Source organism: Spermophilus citellus (genome assembly GCF_964194105.1).
Source record: "Spermophilus citellus genome assembly, chromosome: 8".
NCBI classification, from domain to species: Eukaryota; Metazoa; Chordata; class Mammalia; order Rodentia; family Sciuridae; genus Spermophilus; species Spermophilus citellus.
In genome coordinates, this window is record NC_138189.1 from 1,850,368 (window position 1) to 1,869,415 (window position 19,048).

The window sequence follows — 19,048 nt, forward strand, 5'->3', positions numbered from 1 at the left end:
TGAGCTTTTACTAGTTCAGCTGGTACATTCTTAACCAGGACTAATGGGAGGTCAGAGAGGGGTATGTGTCTCCACAAATGCTCCAGGAGTACTGAGCTTGCCCTGAGATAACAAACCCCTCAACTCAACCCTGCTCTAAGTTGAGGTGGAGGAGAGAGAATCAGCCAGCCAGCCTAGGAGGAAGTAGAGGATGGGTTTTTGAAAACTGAAGGAGTTGGTCAGGTGAAGAAGGGGGGGAGTGCACACCACGCTGGGATAGAGCCCAGGTTAAAGGCATGGAGGGGCCATGAGCAGCCAGTTTGTCCATGGCTGCTTTTGTATAGGTAGCTGGGTGGGTGAGATGGGAAATACATGGTACTTCAGAAGAAGGAGACTGTGAGGACAGCTCATGTGACCTGCTGGGCAGTAGAGTTCAACTGCAGTGGGAAAGGCATCTTTCTTGAGACACAGAGCCACTATTGGGAATTTGAACTGCTCTGGGCTTGCCTGGGGATGGTGGGGATGGCCCTGTGCTGCACATCTGAAGGAAGGTGTTAAACCATCTGCTAAAACACAAATAGAATCAGGTTTATCTCTGCTGTCATGGGTTGGGTTGGGTGATGGATATTCTTGGGTCTTGTGCATATCTCAGCTTTAATATAAGGTCCTCCTTGAATTTTCTGAGGTTGAATTCCTCTGGAAAGGCATACAGGATTGAGATCATACCGTTCTCATGTCATTTAGTCCTCACAGCAGCTCTGCAAAGCTAGGACTGGTGAGGAACTTCAGACTTAGTAGTGAAAAAGTGCCCCAGATGGCTCAGTATGAAGGACAGCAGGCCCTGTGGCAGTGAGAAGCACAACAGGGTAGAGGGGATTTGAGCCTGTGGAGCAAAGACTGGCTAGAGTGGTGTGGGGTGGGATAAACAGTGACAGTCTCTGAAGGAGGTCTGTCCCCTGAAGCCGAAGAAGACTGTAGGAGGTTGTTTTCTCAGATTGTCCTTTGAGGCCAGCTGGGTCAGAAACTACAGCCCAATACAGTGAAGGAAGGTGGGAAATGTCTGTGCTGGTAGGCAACAGAGTGCCTGGGTTAGAAGTCATATTTCCAAAGAAAGTCTAGCTTTCCACAGTGGATACAAACTGAAAGGGCAGGGAGGGGGGCATGCAGCTAAAGTGTAGAATTCTTTGTTGCCTAGCACTTGCCAGGCCCTAGGTTCAATAGCCAGCACTGCCAAAAGAAAGAAGTGAAACTCTGGAAACAAGTTTTTTATGCTAAGAAAACAAGGAACTTGGGGTGTATATAGCTCAGTGATAGAGTGTTTACCTATCCACTACAAAGAGAAAAAAAAATTCTACTCATGTTTTGGATGACTCCTCTCCGTAGGCAGTCAGTATTCTCAAATCCTAAGTTTTAAAATCCACTCCAACCTCACATCTACACACTCCTAAATTGACCCATCCCTGTGTTGACTTCTATTCTTCTTGTCTGTCTAGCACTCATGGGACTATTTGTTTTTCCCCCTTGATACCCTTAGAGAAAGCGTCGTGGTGGAACTGTAAATTCTAGACAAGCCCAGAAGCGAACTCGGGAGGCAGCCTCCACCCCTGAGATTTCCTTGGAAGCAGAACCCATAGAACTCGTGGAAACTGGTAAGTTGCCAGGCATCCCACGGCATGGTGTGCTGGGGTAGAGAAGGCATGGTGTGGTATAGGAGCACATGGGATGCATCTGGTCGGCACCCAGCACTGCTCCTGCCAGCCTTCGGGGATGACGCTAGTGCCTGAAACAGACTTCACCCACAGAATCAGTCAGTTCCATAGAACTTGGGACACTGACAGAGAGCACTAGATGAGAATTAGTTGTTAGAATATCCTGTTAGTGATGGCAGAGGACCACAAGTTCAAAGTCAGCCTCAGCAACTTAGCCAGACCCTGTCTCAAAATAAAAACAAAAAGGGCTGGAGGTATAGTTCAGTGGTAAAGCACCCTGGGTTCAATCTCCACTAAAAAAGAAAAAAAAGAAAGGGGCTGGGGTTGTGGCTCAGCGGTAGAGCGCTTGCTTGCACGTGTAAGACTCTGGGTTTGATCCTCAGCATCACATAAAAATAAATAAACAAAATAAAGATATTGTGTCCATGTATAACTAAAAGAAAGAAAAAGAATGAGATCTTTTTGTACAGATTACTTTGTCTATCTATAACACATCATACCTATTTGTGATGGTATTACATTATATTTTATTTTTGTGAAACTTTTTTAAGTGGTGTTAAGGACTGAACCCCATATATGCTAGACAAGCACATATGCTAGACAAGCACATCCCTAGCCCTTTTTCATGTGTAGAGAGGCAGAGTCTCACTGAGTTGCTTAGAGCTTCACAAAGTCGTTGAGGCTGGCTTTGAACTTTTGATCCTCCTTCCTCAGCCTCTCAAGCCACTGGGATTACAGGTGTGCGCCACTTTGCCTGGCAGGAGTCTTAACCTTATGCCAGGCCCAGCAGTGCACACCTGGAATCCCAACTATTTAGAAGTCTGAGGCAAGTTTAAGGCCAGCCTTGGCAACTTAGCAAAAATCCTATTTCAACATAAAGGGCTGCAGGTGTATCTCAGTGGTAAAACTCCCCTGGATTCATCACCAATACTGGTGTGGGGAATAAAATCTTTTTTTTTTTTTTTTTTTTTTTTTTTTAATGTGGTTCTGAGTATTGATCCCAGGCGAGCGCTCTACCGCTGAGCCACAGCCCCAGCCCCAGGGAATAAAATCTTTACCTCGAACTCTTTATTGCTGATGGTAATTGGAAACAAATGGTTGTCTCTCTCTCTCTCTCTCTCTCTCTCTCTCTCTCTCTCTCTCTCTTTTTTTTTTTTTTTTTGTATAAATGGAGGGGGTACTCTGCCCCTTGTTCCTACCTGCTAAATATAACTGCTAGTAACTGCTATTGGGTTCGTCTCCTTCCTACTTACTTCTGTACACCATACACACATCCCCCATATGTGCTAGGGGTCAGAAGGCAAGCTGCACAGCTGGCCCAATCCAGTTTGGCATGTTCTCCGCCCAGCTTAGGAGGAGTGAAGAGAGAAGCATCTCCTTAGCTGAAGCTTTACTAGGCATGGCAGGCGGGTGACACCCCACTTGGCAAAATGCTGGAAGGATATTTTTTGGCTGTTATTACAGAAAGGAATTGGCGCTTTGTGTAGGAAAGGAATATTTTAGATCAGTATAAGCCAATGCCATGTTCGTGACCATATTAATTGGGCTGGGGGGGGTGGTTTACAGCCTTTCTTTCCTCCTAAAACCTGTTGAAATGCTTTGTTTTGAAGCTGGAGACGAAATCGTGGACCTCACCTGTGAATCTTTAGAGCCTGTGGTGGTGGACCTGACTCACAATGACTCTATTGTGGTAAGTGTTTGGGAGTGAGATTGGCCATTTCTTGGCCTGCACTGGCACCTGAAGACCTTGGTTACATTCAGTGACTGGGCCCCAGAAGGAAAACTACTTGAGGAAAATCATCTGTTATGGCTTTGTTTCCTCTGGAACATGGCTGTGGGTAGAAACTATAGCTCAGTAGTAGAGCACCTGCCTAGCGTTTGTGATCCCTGGCACTGAAAAAAAAAATTTGGTAGGGTTGTGTGGCCCTTAACCTTGCCACAGCTGGACACAGAAGCCATTTGGGGAGAATCTCAAGGTCCCACATGTCTTCAGTCCCTCATTCCACAGTTTACCCCAGCTTTGTGACCTTGTATATGTTGCTTGGCCTTATTTGCTTCATCCATAAAATGGGGATATTCTTGCTCATGTCAGTAGAGGATTGTGAAACTAAAAGAATCCCATATTCAAGTTCCTGGAATCTAGTGTGGTACCTAGTCAGTGTGAGCTCTGCACTGTCACTGGGAAATATCTCAAGTTTCAGAAGCAGTTGCCAGTTAACAAGGCCACAGGGGAAGTAAGTGTCCTGCCTGACCACCTGAAGCCTTGACTCTGTCCTGACTCTGGGGGTGGAGCCTGTGAGGCCAGCTGTGCCCTGTTCCCACAGCATCGTTACAGACTGGCAGAGAATGTGCATATCCCACATGTACAGAGAGAGGCCAGGTTTGGTCAGAAGACTTTAGAAATTAGTTCTGGTAGACTTGTCCCTGGTACACACCTGCGTGGGGGTCTGGTCAGCCCACTGTCCAGCATCCTAAGGGCAGATTTGCTTTTCTCCAGCATGTCACTAAGGCCTCTGATATTGTGTGCCAAGACTACAATTTGTAGGGCTGGGGATGTGGCTCAAGCGGTAGTGCGCTCGCCTGGCATGCGTGCGGCCCGGGTTCGATTCTCCAGCACCACATACAAACAAAGATGTTGTGTCCGCCAATAACTAATAAATAAATAAATATTTAAAAAAAAAGAAAATGTGGGTATTTTCATCTTATTAAAAAAAAAAAGACTACAATTTGTAGAGTGGAAGCAGCAGCACATTGAGCAGGTGTGTGGAAAGTACTGCCCATGAGTGCTGTGTGATCTAGGTGTGGAGTGCTAGTAACAGATTTCCCTTGGCTCTGGGGCCCACTGGTTTGAGAAATATCCTGGGTGGCTGATTCCATACCATCACAACAGGTATATCACAAGGCATTGCTTCCTGACTTGTGAAACTTTATAATTGAGTCACACTAAGAAGCTTCAAGATTTCAGAAAAGAAAAGGCTGAGAGTAGGGAGCTGCCTTTATAGATGTAGAGTTTGGTCTTGGTACCACTGGGCTGTCCTGTTGTTATAACCCCTGCATCCTGCAAGGTAGATCCCAGGAGCTTTGGCTCACACGTGGGGCCAGTGGAGATGTGCTAGATCTATCTGAGATAGCAGGAGCTGGTGTGGCTCCAAGTGGCCCTCTCCTCTCCCACCTGTGGGTTTCTGAGGTATGTGGCTATATTCAGCCTCAATGATGATTCTTGGGGAGGAGCATAATTTGGCATGTTGCCTGAAGCTATAGTGCCTTGCTGCTTTTACTGGAAGGCTGAACCATATCCTCAATTTATTTTTATTTATTTATTTTTGTTTCCTTGAATACCCAAAAGTTCACTTGCAGTGTGCCTGGTCTATTCTCCCCCAGGCCTGAGGAGAGAGCTAGGATTCTGTCCCCAAGAAGATACTGGTTGGTTTCTATTTCATTTCCTCTGCTATACCTTTGTTTTGCTTGATGACTGCTCTTGCTACCCGGGGCTCCTTACTCTGGCCATCCCCACTCCCAGTTAAGCTTCTGGAATCCTTCATAGTGGAGTGAGGGGAGCTGTTCTGGGAGTGACTGGATGACCAGTGGCAGGCTGTAGAGAAGAGGGTGACAGTGTTGTCTTACTGGCCTCTTAACTAAAGGTTTTTCTTATGCCACCTCCTGGTCCCAGCTGTAAAAGAATTGTTTTGTGCTCTGCAACCCCACCTTTCCTTTTTCTTTTCTTTTTCCTGGTTCTGGGAATTGAACCAAGAGCCTCTACCACTGACCTACATCCCAACTCTTTATTTTGAGAAAGAGCCTAAGCTCTTTCACTAAATTGCCCAGCTGCCCTGGAAGTTGTAACCCTCCTGCTTGCTGATATTACAATTATGTGCCACCATGCCTGGCTGGCCCTTCTGTTCCTAATCATTCTTCACTTATTGATTTTTAGTAAATCCAAATTGCAAATTTATTTATAGTGTATGCTGAAATTATAGAAGAACTCCCAAGTTAAAAATTCTACACTAATGGGGCTGGGGATGTGGCTCAAGCGGTAGCGCGCTCACCTGGCATGCGTGCGGCCCGGGTTTGATCCTCAGCACCACATACCAACAAAGATGTGTCCGCCGAGAACTAAAAAATAAATATTAAAAATTCTCTCTCTCCTCTCTCACTCTCTCTTAAAAAAAATAAAATAAAGGCATTCTGTCCATCTATAACTACAAAAAAAATTTTTAAAAAAATTCTACACTAAGCACAGCTACTAGGGAAACCTAATTATAGGAACTCCAGACAATGGGCATCTATCTGTTGGGTGAGTGTGTTTAGGGCAACCTTTGACTCTGCCTACAGGAGTGTGAAATGGATAAGTGTTATGTATTCCAAAATTGGGATGATCTTAGCAAATTCGACAGAATCTATTGGAATAGGTTAAATGTAACTGGCTTAGCCTAGGAATAGTTACGTATCTCTAGGATAGGAATTCCTGAACCCCAGGATCCAAGGGCAGCTTTCAAAAATCATGATACTAGAAACTGCAAAACAATTCTGTTTTTCCAGCTTTTGAAGGAATCCAGAGACCCCATAGTCAGGAGAAATGAAAAATGACACATTTTGTATGTCTCTGCTTTGATGGTTTCTCAAAAAGTTCAACTTTGGGCTGGGGATGTGGCTCAAGTGGTAGCACGCTCGCCTAGCTTGCATGAGGCACTGGGTTCGATTCTCAGCACCACATAAAAATGAAATAAAGAGGACTGGGGATGTGGCTCAAGCGGTAGCCTGCTCGCCTGGCATGCGTCCCGGGTTCGATCCTCAGCACCACATACAAACAAAGATGTGTCCGCCGAAAACTAAAAAATAAATAAATATTTAAAAAAATTTTCTCTCTAAAAAAATGAAATAAAGACATTGTGTCCACCTAAAAAAACTAAAAAATAAATATCTTTTTTAAAAAGTTCAACTTTATTTTTGGCATTGCATAACACAAAAAATGCCATTGTCCTTGTGTTCCAGGGTATGAATACCTGATTTTTGCTAGATGTCAAACTGTTTTCCAAAGGTAGTACCAGATTACACTTGCACCTGTGTTTGAGATTATCTATTGTTCACCATCTCCACTACTTTTATAGCCCATGTTTTGGCCACTTGTAGTTTCCCATAATTTTTTTAGTTGTGTTTTTCTGATTTAATTGGAATTGAAATCCTTTTCATGTTTGTAGATTGTTTTTCTCATTTGTATAATTACTGCCTTTTGAAACTTTGTTTTATAGCTTTTTTACATACCTATTGTATATAAACTTTAAAAATAGCTATCAAGTTAGGAATTAGCTCAGTGGGGGAGTGCTTACTTAGTCTGCATAAGGCCCTGGGTTCCACCCCAGCAGCACAAAAGAAGAAAAACTGAAGAAACTGAACTAGAACAAAACCAAGCAACTCCTTTGCCCTCCCTCCCCTTTCAAGAGTGTATCTTTTTTCCTCCTCATTTTTATAGTCTTTCTAACATGAACCTGCCATTATTCATGGATTTCCTAACTTCCCCTCAGAGGCTTACCCCTCTTTCTCTCTGTGTCTATTTATTACAAAGTCTATTAATAGTTGAGTTATCCATATGTTGAGTAAATCTTCTACCCCATATCAAAAAAAGATGTTTCTATATTCCCAAAGTTAGTCGTTTTGCTTTTCGCATTTAGATTTTAATCTACATGAATTGATTTTTGCGTGTGGTTTAATGTGGAGGGTTCTGTTAAAATTGTATACTAAATTTTCATTTTATTTGTACACTGATGTAAAAACATGTATTTGATTTTATCTGTTGTGTTGCTTTTTTTGTGTGGGGGGGTACTGGGGTTTGAACCCAGGGGATTTAAAATTATTGAGCCACATCCCATCCCCCCCTTTGTGGTGCTGAGGATTGAACCCAGGACCTTGTGCGTGCAAGGCGAACGCTCTACCACTGAACCTCAACCCCAGCCCCTCCCCATCCCTTTTAATATTTTATTTAGGGACAGTGTCTTCCTGAATTGTTGAGGCTGACTTTGAACTCACAATTCTCCTGCTTCAGCCTCCCAAGCCACTGGGATTATAGGTGTGTGTCACTGTGTCCAGCTGATTTTTCCTTTTTTTAGTCTAATAACTCATAATTTGCAAATCTTTTGGCTGCTTATCTAAACACAAGTTTTGATTCTTATATATGTGTGTGTGTAGATTTTTTATACACAGATATTTATTTAATTGTAGATGGACACAATACCTTTATTATTTTATTTATTTTTCTGAGGTGCTGAGGATCAAATCCAGTGCCTCACATATGCTAGGCAGGTGCTCTTCTACTAAGCTACACCACCAGCCCCAAGTTTTGAGTCTTTAACATTTTCTTTTTCTTGCCTTAATGTACTGGCTAAAAAAAGTCCAACATTGGCTAAACATAGAAATAGTGATAGTTGTGGACATTCTTGTCTCATTCCAAATCTGAGAAAATCCTTTCAAACTTTCATCATTTAAGTAAATCTTTGTTGTATTGGTATTTATATTCAATTGTATTTAGGGCAGTATTGGGGATTTTTGTTTGTGTACAGCATTTATTCTATTGAAATTACTGTTTTCTGTTTGCCTACAAGTGTTCAACATGAATCAGTGTAGAATTTTAACAATCTTCTGTTAAAATTATTTCCCCCTTCATGTCTTGATGGAGAATTACTTTGATTTCTAGCATGAAACTTACTGTGGGTATGTGTGTGAGAGAGAGAGAAAAGAGGAGATCCAGTTTGCTGATATTTTTTGTCTGATTTACATCTATGTTCCTGAATAAGATTGGTTGGTCTGTAATTTTCTTTTGTACACATTCTCTAGAGGGTTTTGGTATCCATGTTGCTGTCCCATAAGTGAACTGGGGGGAAGTATCTCTTTTTCCTGTTCTAGAAGATTTCAAAAGACTGGAATTACTTCTTCCTTGGATGTTTGATAGAACTCTACAGTAAAAGTATCTAATCTAGAGTTTGAATCAATTTTACCCTTTTTGGAATTTTGTTGATTCCATCCTAAAATATTCTTTTTTTGTTTTACTTTTTTTCTTTTATTTATTTTATAGCTTTATGTATATTTATTTATTTTTACATGGTGCTGAGGATCAAACCCAGGGCCTCACATATGCAAGGCAAACACTCTACCACTGACATACAACCCCAGCCCCTTTGTTTTTTATTATTCTGTGGGGGGCACTGGGGATGGAATCCAGGGTCTCCCACTGAGCTATAACCCCAGCCTTAGAATCTTAACTTTTATTGGATATAACTTCCTTCATAATGTCTTATGTTCTGTAGCGTCTGTAATATTGGCTCGTTTTTCATTTCAGATTTTGGTTATTTGTATTTTGTCTTTTTAGTTTGGTATCACCAGAGCTTTAGTAGATGTTTCAAAGAACCAAATTTTTAGCTTTGTGGATTCTTTCTCATTTCATTGCTTATCTATCTTTGAGTTTAGTTTTGTTGTTGTTCTATTAGCTTGGTTTCATCTCTTCTTTTCCAGTAACTGGATGTAATAGATTTTCTTTAGATACATCTTCAAATTTTGGTACTGGTGTTTATATTCAATTGAATTTATTTATTTATTTAGGGCAGTATTGGGGATTGAACCCAGGACTGGAGCTTGCGAGGCAAGTGTCTCCTCTCAGCTATACCACCAGCCCTTTTTATTATTTTGACAGAGTTTGGCTGAGTTGTCCAAGCTGATCTCCAACTTGCACCTCCTACCTCAGCCTCCCAAGTAGGTGGAATTACAGATGTGCATCACTGCACCTAACTCAAATTTTTATTTCTTTCTAACATGGGAATTTTCTTTTTGTTACTGCATTATGTTTAGGAAACACATTCTGTATGTTGGTTCTTTTCAATTTAATTGAGATTTGTCTTAAGTCTCCATATGCATGCTACTTCTGGGCTTTGTTTTCTTCTGTGAACCTTTCAAGAACAAGTTCAGCTGCGGGTGGTGGCACCCACCTGTAACCTAGCAGCTGGGGAGGCTGAAGTAGGATGATCATGAGTTCAAAGCTAGCCTCAGCAACTTAGTGAGACACCCTAAGCAAAGTTAGCAAGACCCTATCTCCCCTGCCTCACAAAAACAGGCTGGAGATGTGGCTCAGTGGTTAAGCACCCCTGGGTTCAGTCCCCAGTAGAATTTTTAAAAAATCAATTTTTTGAGAATTATATATGCTATCCCTTCTGAATTATTGCTTTCCTTTCACCTTTTTCTTTTCCCCTGGTGCCGCAGTCTTGGCTGGGCACAGAATCACGAGCCACCACACAGCTTTGTAGATTCAAACAGCAATTCTTTATTCCAGAACTCACACCGGCCTCCACACACATTCTGGGGCAATCCCAGTTCTCCTGCCGCACAATTCACCTACTCCACGAGGCTTTCCTCCCAAAATGCTCTCTGAATCTCACGAGAACTCAACAGGAGCTCAGGCAGCAGGAACGCCCTAATTCCAGCAGCAATAATCCTCAACATCGAACTTCCCTAAAATCCAAGGTCTTAAACTGGGAACGCCCTAAACCCAGATCCGCCTTCCTTGAGCAAGGTCACCTTACATGCAGTGTCAACAGCGAAATTCCAAGGCAAGTCATTTAACATGGGGTATGCTGGCAAGGAAATTTTGAATGCGTCATTCCTACTTGGTAATGGCCCTCAGCACCCTGGTACTGAGGATTCAACCCAGGAGTGCTTTACCACTGAGCCACATCCCCAGCCCTTTTTAGACAGTTGCCTAAGGCCTCAGCCTCTTGAGTCACTGGGATTACAAGTGTGTGCCACCATGCTTGGCTTTTCTTCCTCCTCCCTCCCCCATTTTTTTTTCTTCTTTCTTTTTATTTTTTTCCCCTGGTGCTGGGGATTTTGAACTCAGGGCCTTGTGCATGTGAAGCAAGCACTCCACCAACTGAGCTATATCCCCAGTCCCTCCTTTTGACCAATTTGTTTACTTGTCCTTCTTCCATTTTGTCGTGTGTGTGTGTGGGGGGGGGGGGTTGTTTTGGTTGCTTCATTTGGAAACTGATGATAAGAAGTAGCCTGTTCATTGGACATAACTGCTTATGCTTTCCACTTTCTGCTTTATTATCTGGCTTAACAGGTGAATTAAGATTTCCAGACACTTGTGAGTGTTTGCAGCATGCGCTGTCTTAATAGAAGTAAGGCAGTGACCGAGGGGAGACTAGCTTCTTTATTTACAAAACTGAGTCTGTGAGGGGGAAGTTATGAAAATGTCATTACATTTCAAAAGATAGTGTCTTTTCAAGTCACATTGATTTTCTTGGAATTGTTTTTCTGGTCAGCTCCTGTGTGCTTGATGAGTCATGCTGTTTATGTTGTAGTCTGAACCTGCCTGACTTTTTTATTTACCAGATGCTATTGAAAGGATCTGCTCAAAAGAGGCCTTCTTAGCCTGGGGTTGTGGCTCAGTGGTAGAGCACTTGCATAGCACATGTGGCACTGGGGTCAATCCTCAGCAGCATAGATAGATAGATAGATAGATAGATAGATATTTTTTTTCAGAAGGTTTGTTTTGTTTTTGTAGCCTTTTTGCAGGGTTGGAGGGGCGGCACTTGGGAACCCAGGGCCTTGTACATGAGAGGCAAGCACTCTACCAACTTAGCTATATCCCCAGCCCCTTTGTTTTGTCTTAAATATCTTTTTTTTTTTTTTTTAGTTGTAAATGGACACAATATCTTCATTTTTATTTGCCTCAGGCATGCTGGGCAAGCACTCTACCACTGAGCCACAACACCAGCCCCTCAAGGTTTTTTAAACAAAAACAAAGCTGTCTTCTTGCAGACAGAAAGAGCCATGTCTGTGTCTATGTGGTGTAATAAAGGTCATGGAGATGCTCATTAAGGTTGGGGTGAGGTGAGCCAAGAAAGAGGAGCCCAGAAGTTTCTCAAGGAAAGGGGGAGCTATTCTACACAAAGGCTGAGATGGCTTAGTTATTCCACTAGAATGTTACTGTCAACACCAGTATCATTGGTGTTCCTGTTGAAGCCACAAGTCATAGTCATCAGTAATTGCATGATGTGTGTAACTGTTGACTATAAAGTACAGCATTTTCCAGTTGTGGAGGCACACACCTGTCATCTCAACTACTTGGGAGGCTAAGGCAAGAGGATTGTTGCAAGTCTGAGGCCAGCCTGGGCAACTGATTTAACTAGGCTGTTTCTCAAAATCAGTGGATCTTTACAGGCCTCATCCAGATCCTAGGTTTCAGAGCCTGTCTTGTACCTCTATCCATCTGTTCACTCTTTGAGTAGAATTTTTTTTTTTTTAAGTTTTCGGTGGACACAGCATCTTTATTTTATTATTATTATTTTTAAATATTTATTTATTTATTAGTTATTGGCGGACACAACATCTTTGTATGTGGTGCTGAGGATCGAACCCGGGCCGCACGCTTGCCAGGCGAGCGCGCTACCGCTTGAGCCACATCCCCAGCCCAGCATCTTTATTTTTATGTGGTGCTGAGGATCGAACCCAGCACCCCGCACGTGCCAGGCAAGCACACTACCCTTGAGCCACATCCCCAGCCACGATACTGTCACTTGCCTCCATCTTCCATGCTAGGCAAGCACTGTGTTGTCTGCAGCCAGGAGGTAGATACATTCCATGGCTCTTGAAACATATTTGGAATTAGCTGTTGGTTCAGCCATGGTTGGAGGGGGACACTCTTCGCCCTGGGACTACACCGTCTAGGAGTCTGGTCTGGCCCTGAGTTTGACATAGCCCACATGTGAGCTGGTTCTAACTCAAGGGAGCCTAGGGAGACCCAGATCCTACATCCTGAAAGCTGGGAATCAGGATGTCATTCTCCTCACAATGTGCCCTCTCCTGGTCATTGGTCCACCTTGGCAAAGGCAGATGAAGGCAGTGTCAGTGTAGGTACTAAAGAAAGCGAAGGTCATCCTATCCACAGCACAATATTCTTCTGCACTCCCCTCCCCAGACTTCACCCACATAGTGCCAGCCCACACTTCTCTGGTGAAAATGATACTGGTAATGAGGTTACCTGTTCCTGTTTCTCTAGTCATGACCTATCACTGGCCCAGGAGAAAGGGGAGCACTTGCAGAAGCCCTGCATGAACCCTGTGCTTTATCTACAGTCCAGTTCTTCATACAGGACTTTCAGGATCCCATTATTTATTTATACCTGAATCCCCACTGGTTATTATTAGGCTTAATGGATTGGAATGTGTAGGAATGGTTGCTTACGTGGTATCAAAAAGCCTAGAACATATTGCTGGCTAGGTGTCCAGGAATAACTCCTGACCTGCCAAGACATGCCTACCTGGGTCCAGGAGACCCACTACAGCCCCTTTTAGGAGCCATGGACTGAGGCATTGCATCTCCCCCTGGAGATTGTGCCCTTTCTGTAGCATAGAAGTATCTAACAGAGGGAACCTAGTTCACATCCAGACCCTCCTGAAGGAAGTCATTTCAGTGTCAGACCCTCTAGTCACTGCAGAATTAGACACATGGGCAGCCAGGCTTTCCTGAAGTGGTGCCTCCTGTCCTCGGGGACTCTGGCCCCCCTCAGACAGTTCATGTGAATATTGAGCCCTCAGGCCAGAGTTTGTCGTTGACTTTTTTGAAGGCCTCAAGACTACAGTCAGATTGGTGTGTGTCACTCATTGGTCCACACACAGGCTGTTTATCCAAACCCTTCTCCAGGTGAAGACTATATTTGGCAGTGGCTTGGTTGGTCCTGAATACCTTTACTGAGCACTGTGTCCCTGATGGTGTACGGAGTTCATCCTCTTAGTCCGCATGACGGCTGGATGAGGTTTGGGTACTGCCTATTTTGGGAAGAGGAAGCTGCAGCTTCCAGGCATCTGGCAGGACAAGGGTCAAGCTCCTCAGCTGTTGGAAAACAGTAGCCTGGAGGGGAGGAGAGACACCATGATTGACTAGGATGGTGCACATTCCCCCTGTGTGGAGAGGGCTGGGCCTGGCAGAGGTTTCTGCAGGGATCTCACTTCAGAAACAGAAAATGTGTCCGTTTCATCTCAAGCTGATTATTTTTGTTTTTCTCCTTCTTTTTAAAAGATTGTTGATGGTGAGTGATTGCATCTCCTTTTGCTGTGGGCTTGGAGAGAGAACTGGCATGGGTGAGGACTGCAGCCTGCCAGCCTTGCTGGGCTGTCCTCTGGGCCCGAGATCTCCAAGTAGAAGAGCTTTGACCCTGCTGAAGAAACCACCCCGATGCTGACTGTTGAGCTGCAGTCCTGCCTTGGGCTGACTGGATCTTGGAGAAAGCTGACAACTTAAGACATCCCCCCAGCTCCCGCACCAGCCTGCAGCCTCGATGAACATGTTATCCTGGGAAGACAGAATACCCTGAGAGCAGCCTGTAGAGCTGCACAGGGCCTTCTAGGGAGGAACTGGCAGGGCAACATTTTCTGTCTGGGAGTCCCAGCGGGGAGGGTCTTTTGGAGCCCCTGGGTCGGGTGGTGAGGATAGTGCCAGTGGGAAACATTTACCCTAAAAATGTGACTCTCGCCTTAGAAAGGAGGAGGCCAAGAAGGAACGCAAGGAGGCTACGCCAAGACCATGCCGACAGCTGCGTGGTGAGCAGTGATGACGAGGAGTTGTCCAGGGACAGAGATGTGTATGTGACCACCCCCACACCCAGAAACGCCAGGGACGAGGGGGCCACAGGACTCAGGTACCCGTGTGCCCTGCTGCTACTGTGTGGAGGCCAGGGGCTAGAAGTACTACTGTCTTTTTATGCCACTGTGAGCACTTGGCTCCAGAAGGGCGCATTCAAATGGCTGCTCAGCGGCTAGGTGCAATTGGAACTGAATCCAGGGCTGGGCTCGACTATTTCTGCAGTGACGGGGCTGTGCCAGCCACCAGCAGTGGGAATGCTGGGGGTGGGGGAGAGCAGGGCAACTGAGGTTGTCTGCACCTTCTCTTGCTCAGTCTCGCCTCTCTCCTTCTCATGGCCATGCCACCATACCCACTTAGGCCATTGGCTTTCCTGAAAGTCTCTTGGTTACCTGTGCTAAGGCAGAGTTAGTGGAAGCTGAAGGAAAGGCCTTTTAGGGGTTACAGGCAACTTACATGCAGGTAATCAAATGTTTGAGTTTACTGAAAAACTGATGGAAAGCCCTGTGATTTTAGGCCCTCTGGTACTGTCAGTTGTCCCATCTGCATGGACGGATACTCAGAGGTAAGTAACCAGGTTATTTCTTCTCTCTTCAGTGTCTAAACTGTCACTGAAAGAGCTAGATGAGGCAGGATCTGCTCATTAGGTGGGATTTAACACTTGCCTGCAGCCCCACCTGGGCTGGCACATGGCCTATTGCAGATCTGCATATAAAAAGGGTGTACTTGTTTCTCTTGGGCCCTGCATGCTTCAGCTTTAGACCCCAGTGTGCCCTGGGCTTTGTTGCAAAGTGACAGTTTTTGTGTCCTCTATCCTGGCTGGGTAACCAAACAGTGCTGAAATCCCTCATAACCTCCTCATATTGCTGCTCCGGCTGGGTAACCTAGGCTCCTGCCATCTGTTCCAGAGGCCACACTTACTCATCAGACTGAGACTGGCTCTGCAGACTACTATTGCTTTTTCTGCTGCATGCTACCCTTCTTCCCTTTAACTGATTTTCTCAGCTCTGGGTGGGGTGGGGTTCTTTGGGACAAGAGCAAACTCAAAGGCTGTTCCTTGATGTCTTCCAGATTGTGCAGAATGGACGTCTCATTGTCTCTACAGAGTGTGGCCACGTCTTCTGTAGCCAGTGCCTCCGTGATTCCCTAAAGAATGCTAATACTTGCCCAACTTGTAGGAAAAAGATCAACCACAAACGGTACCACCCCATTTATATATGAAGTTTCAGAGCTGTTCAGGAGAGACGGATGGACAGACAGCCCGGCTGGGCTCTTCACATGGTATCTGCCTTCAATTTCCTGAGCTCAAAAAGACTGTTTCAAAACCAACATCTGATATGAACTTCTCTTTTGTTTCTAACCCCCTTGCCCTTAGATCCTTTTGTAATCTCATCTGATCCTCTGGAGCTGGACCAGGGGCCCTCCCCATCTGGCTCCTTATCTTTGCTCCTCTGGGGTAGTGTCATTCCAGAGTAGGAGAAAGAGTCAGGACATTGGAGTTGAAAATTGTGGTTCCAGCGTTTCTGGGCCTACATTTGCCAAGAAGTTTCCCTGTTTGGAAAGCTTGCCCTATCTCTCCCAGGCACACAACCTTCCTGGGTACCTGTCAGTTGACCAGTCTTTCTACCACACAGTAACCAAGCCAGACACAGTCCACTCTGCCCAAGGGTTCTAGGTGCAGCAGTGGCCCCCTGGGAAGCCCAACTACTGGACCCTCCTCTCCCCCCACCCTCCACCCCCCACCTTGAGGGTCAGAGGTGACTGGTGATTCTGCCTGCACCTTGTCTTTATCTGCAGTGTTTTCTGCGAATCAAGAACCTCTGCAGGGCAATCCCCTGTTTCCTAAGAATGAATGTGCAATAAAGCCCGTTCTTTACTACTTTATAGCAGACCAGGAGATGTAGCACTGTTAGTGTTCTCCTCAGAGCCCTAATGTCGCCTGTGGAGCAGTGCCCATCCCATTCTGTCTCTGCTTACCAACTGTTCTCAGGAACCTCACCCGTGCTCCAAAGTTCTCCACCTGGCACAGGACATTCGAGGTCAATAGGGCAGGCACGTATTTGGGTGTCCTCTCTTTTCTGATAAAATCTGTCCTGTGTTGGCACCTGCTCTCCAGTCCTCAGTTCCTACTGCCTATGTCTGCCCAGTGTAGATACCAGAAGGTGGTGGCAGTAACTGTGGCCTTATCAGCTGCTCACTTCCATGCTTTTGCCCACATCGCTGACACCCCTATTTCAAAGACTTGGGCCACTGGATCTGGCCCTGACTTGGCTTCTCACCTTCCCCCACAGTCAACACTTCAGAAGCTGTTCTGGCCAGCTAGGCTATGATCCTTTGGGCTTTTGACAGCTCTAAAGGTTGTTGGCAGAGCATGGTGGTGGCTCTTTCTCTGCAAGGGCCTGATGACAACCTCTGCTCCATAGGTGTATGGGAGCCTTGGCAATAAGGTGACCCAGACTGCCCCTGAGACACTGGGGATGGCTAGCAGGGGAGAGGCCTCATGTGCAGTACAGGCCAGCCTCTGCTGTCACACCTCCTTCAGAGGGCTTCAAGCCAAACCAACAGCCTTTCCATGTGAAACATCTTCCTGGTGGGAAAGGGGCCTTTCTGGCTTTGCTAGCAATAACTGACCTTCAGTGCACTCTCCTGAAGGAGCAGGGACTCTGCACAGAGTTCACTTTAGACAGGGCTGAAGGAGTGCCCCCTCTTCTGTGTGAAAGAAAGGTTTCATTCTTCACTGACTTCTCTGCCACCTGGCTCACTTCTAATTAATTTGAATGAGAGTCATGATTTTCCTTATGGAGTTGAAAGAGGATGTAGCTTCTGTGCTCATCATAGTGCTGCATGCCTGCCTCCTGCTGGACATCATGGCCATGAAGTCCCCTCTGGGCCTCATGGAAGTGCTCTTGTTAGGTTGTAATGACATCAGACTTCAAGGGCCAAGGTGACTGTGAAGCTGTCAACCCATAGGTGTGGTGACACACATTTAAGATTTTTTTTTGTATTTTATCCTTACAAGACAACTTATGTGATGAATTATAATAAGAGTTGCATTACTTCATCCTAAATTACATTGCGAAAAAAAAGTGTCTTTAGTTTCTACTAATGAGAAACTGCTAATTAGGAAAAGACTGGTGTGGGGAAAAGTTCCTTTCCTCACTGTACATAGTTCAGCTCTTTCTTTGTTACATTTAAACTGTATCGATGGACATCAGTCTGTTTTGGACTCCTCTGCTAGTGTTAAAGATGTAAATAAAACCATTAATTTAGACCAAAAATGGCCATGCATTCATTTGCTCTTACAAATTTGATCAACCTTTTGCCAAGGTATATTGTTCTTGTCTGCCTCAGGCTCAATAGGTTTTGTCCCTGTGCATAGGAAAGCTCTCTCTCCAGAAGCTGCCATGTCAGAGACCACTCTTAGGCAAAACCACAGTCCTGGCCTTGAATATGGAGCAGTCCATGCTGAGGTGAGGCTGGCAGGCCACCCAGAAATGCTGGTGGACTGCTCTCAACAGGATGGAGACAGATTGCCCTGAAACCTTGGGGTAGAATGCCTCACACAGCCTCTGGGTGGGAGGGAGGACCCCCAGAATATATGGATGCATCAGTCACTGCTGCTGGACAGCAGCACCACAGAAGCTAAATGGGCATGGGCTTAGCTTATGGAAGATCAGACAAGAGGTAATGGCAGGGGCTGGAGCTGTGGCTCAGTGGTAGAGCGTTTGCTTGCCATGTGTGAGGCATTGGGTTCAATTCTCAACACCATGTATAAGTAAATGGATAAAATAAGGGCCCATCAACATCAAAAAAGAGACAGAGAGGTAATGGCAGACCCTTCCCTTTGCCTCTGCCCTTCTCCATGCCTGCCCAGTCCCAGGGGTCAGAAAGGCTTAACATGCAAATGTCTGGGAATCAAGCTTACTTTCTCTGATGGAGCAGTCAGACGGAACTTGGCTGTGGTGTAGATAGTGGGACACCCAGCTATGGATTCCCTCTGAGCATGCTTACAAAAGGAGGCAGTCCCCTAAGCCAGTGAACAATGGAAACTGGCAAGAGGAAGCATGTAGCAGGAAGTGCAGCCCGTCCTGAGGAGGGATGCTGAGCTGCCACCCTCAAGATCCAAGATGTTCTGCAGAGAAAAAGAACAGGAAAGGCTCTCCAGGCCCAGGGCCGCTATTGCACAGTACAGCCTCCATAGCTGAGAGTGCTCATGGACTAGACACTTGCTGGTGGCTTCCAAGAGTCTGTCTCTTCACCCCTGTTCCTGAAGCTAGGAGCTAGTTGAAGGAGGAGATACATGCCCTAAACAAGCCCTGGGAGTGGGCTGGGGATGTGGCTCAAGCGGTAGCGCGCTCACCTGGCATGCGTGCGGCCGGGGTTCGATCCTCAGCACCACATACCAACAAAGATGTTGTGTCCGTCGAGAACTAAAAAATAAATATTAAAAATTCTCTCTCTCTCTCTGTTAAAAAAAAAAAACAAGCCAGGGAGGAGGGCGGGGCCTGAAGGAAAAGCAGGAACCTATAAATCACAAGCTGGAAACAACCTGGAGCTGAACAGGAGGAAGCCTCCAAGTCTAGCTGCAGATAAGGGAAGGCTGGTTCTACTATGTTTTTTCTTTTGGGTTTGGTACTGGGGATCAAACCCAGCAGTACTCCACCACTGAGCTATATCCCAAGCTCTCTTTATTCTATTTAGAGATAGGGTTTGGCTGAGTTGCCCTTGCTGCTCTC

At 45.4% G+C, this 19,048-nt stretch overlaps 1 protein-coding gene across 2 annotated transcripts in view; it reads left to right on the forward strand.

Moving 5' to 3' along the window:
* RNF4 (ring finger protein 4) overlaps window positions 1-18,767 on the forward strand; it is a 33,513-nt gene extending 14,746 nt beyond the window's left edge. Inside the window, exons 3-7 of one of the 2 annotated variants that reach the window (XM_081304209.1) lie at window positions 1,514-1,628; window positions 3,299-3,392; window positions 14,215-14,370; window positions 14,829-14,877; window positions 15,384-18,767. In XM_081304209.1, the coding sequence (XP_081160335.1) occupies window positions 1,514-1,628; window positions 3,299-3,392; window positions 14,215-14,370; window positions 14,829-14,877; window positions 15,384-15,533 (564 nt within the window). In that variant the 3' untranslated portion in view covers window positions 15,534-18,767. The remainder of the gene's footprint in view (window positions 1-1,513; window positions 1,629-3,298; window positions 3,393-14,214; window positions 14,371-14,828; window positions 14,878-15,383) is intronic. The other variant, XM_081304210.1, reaches the window with a different exon arrangement.
* Window positions 18,768-19,048: the final 281 nt, after the last annotated feature.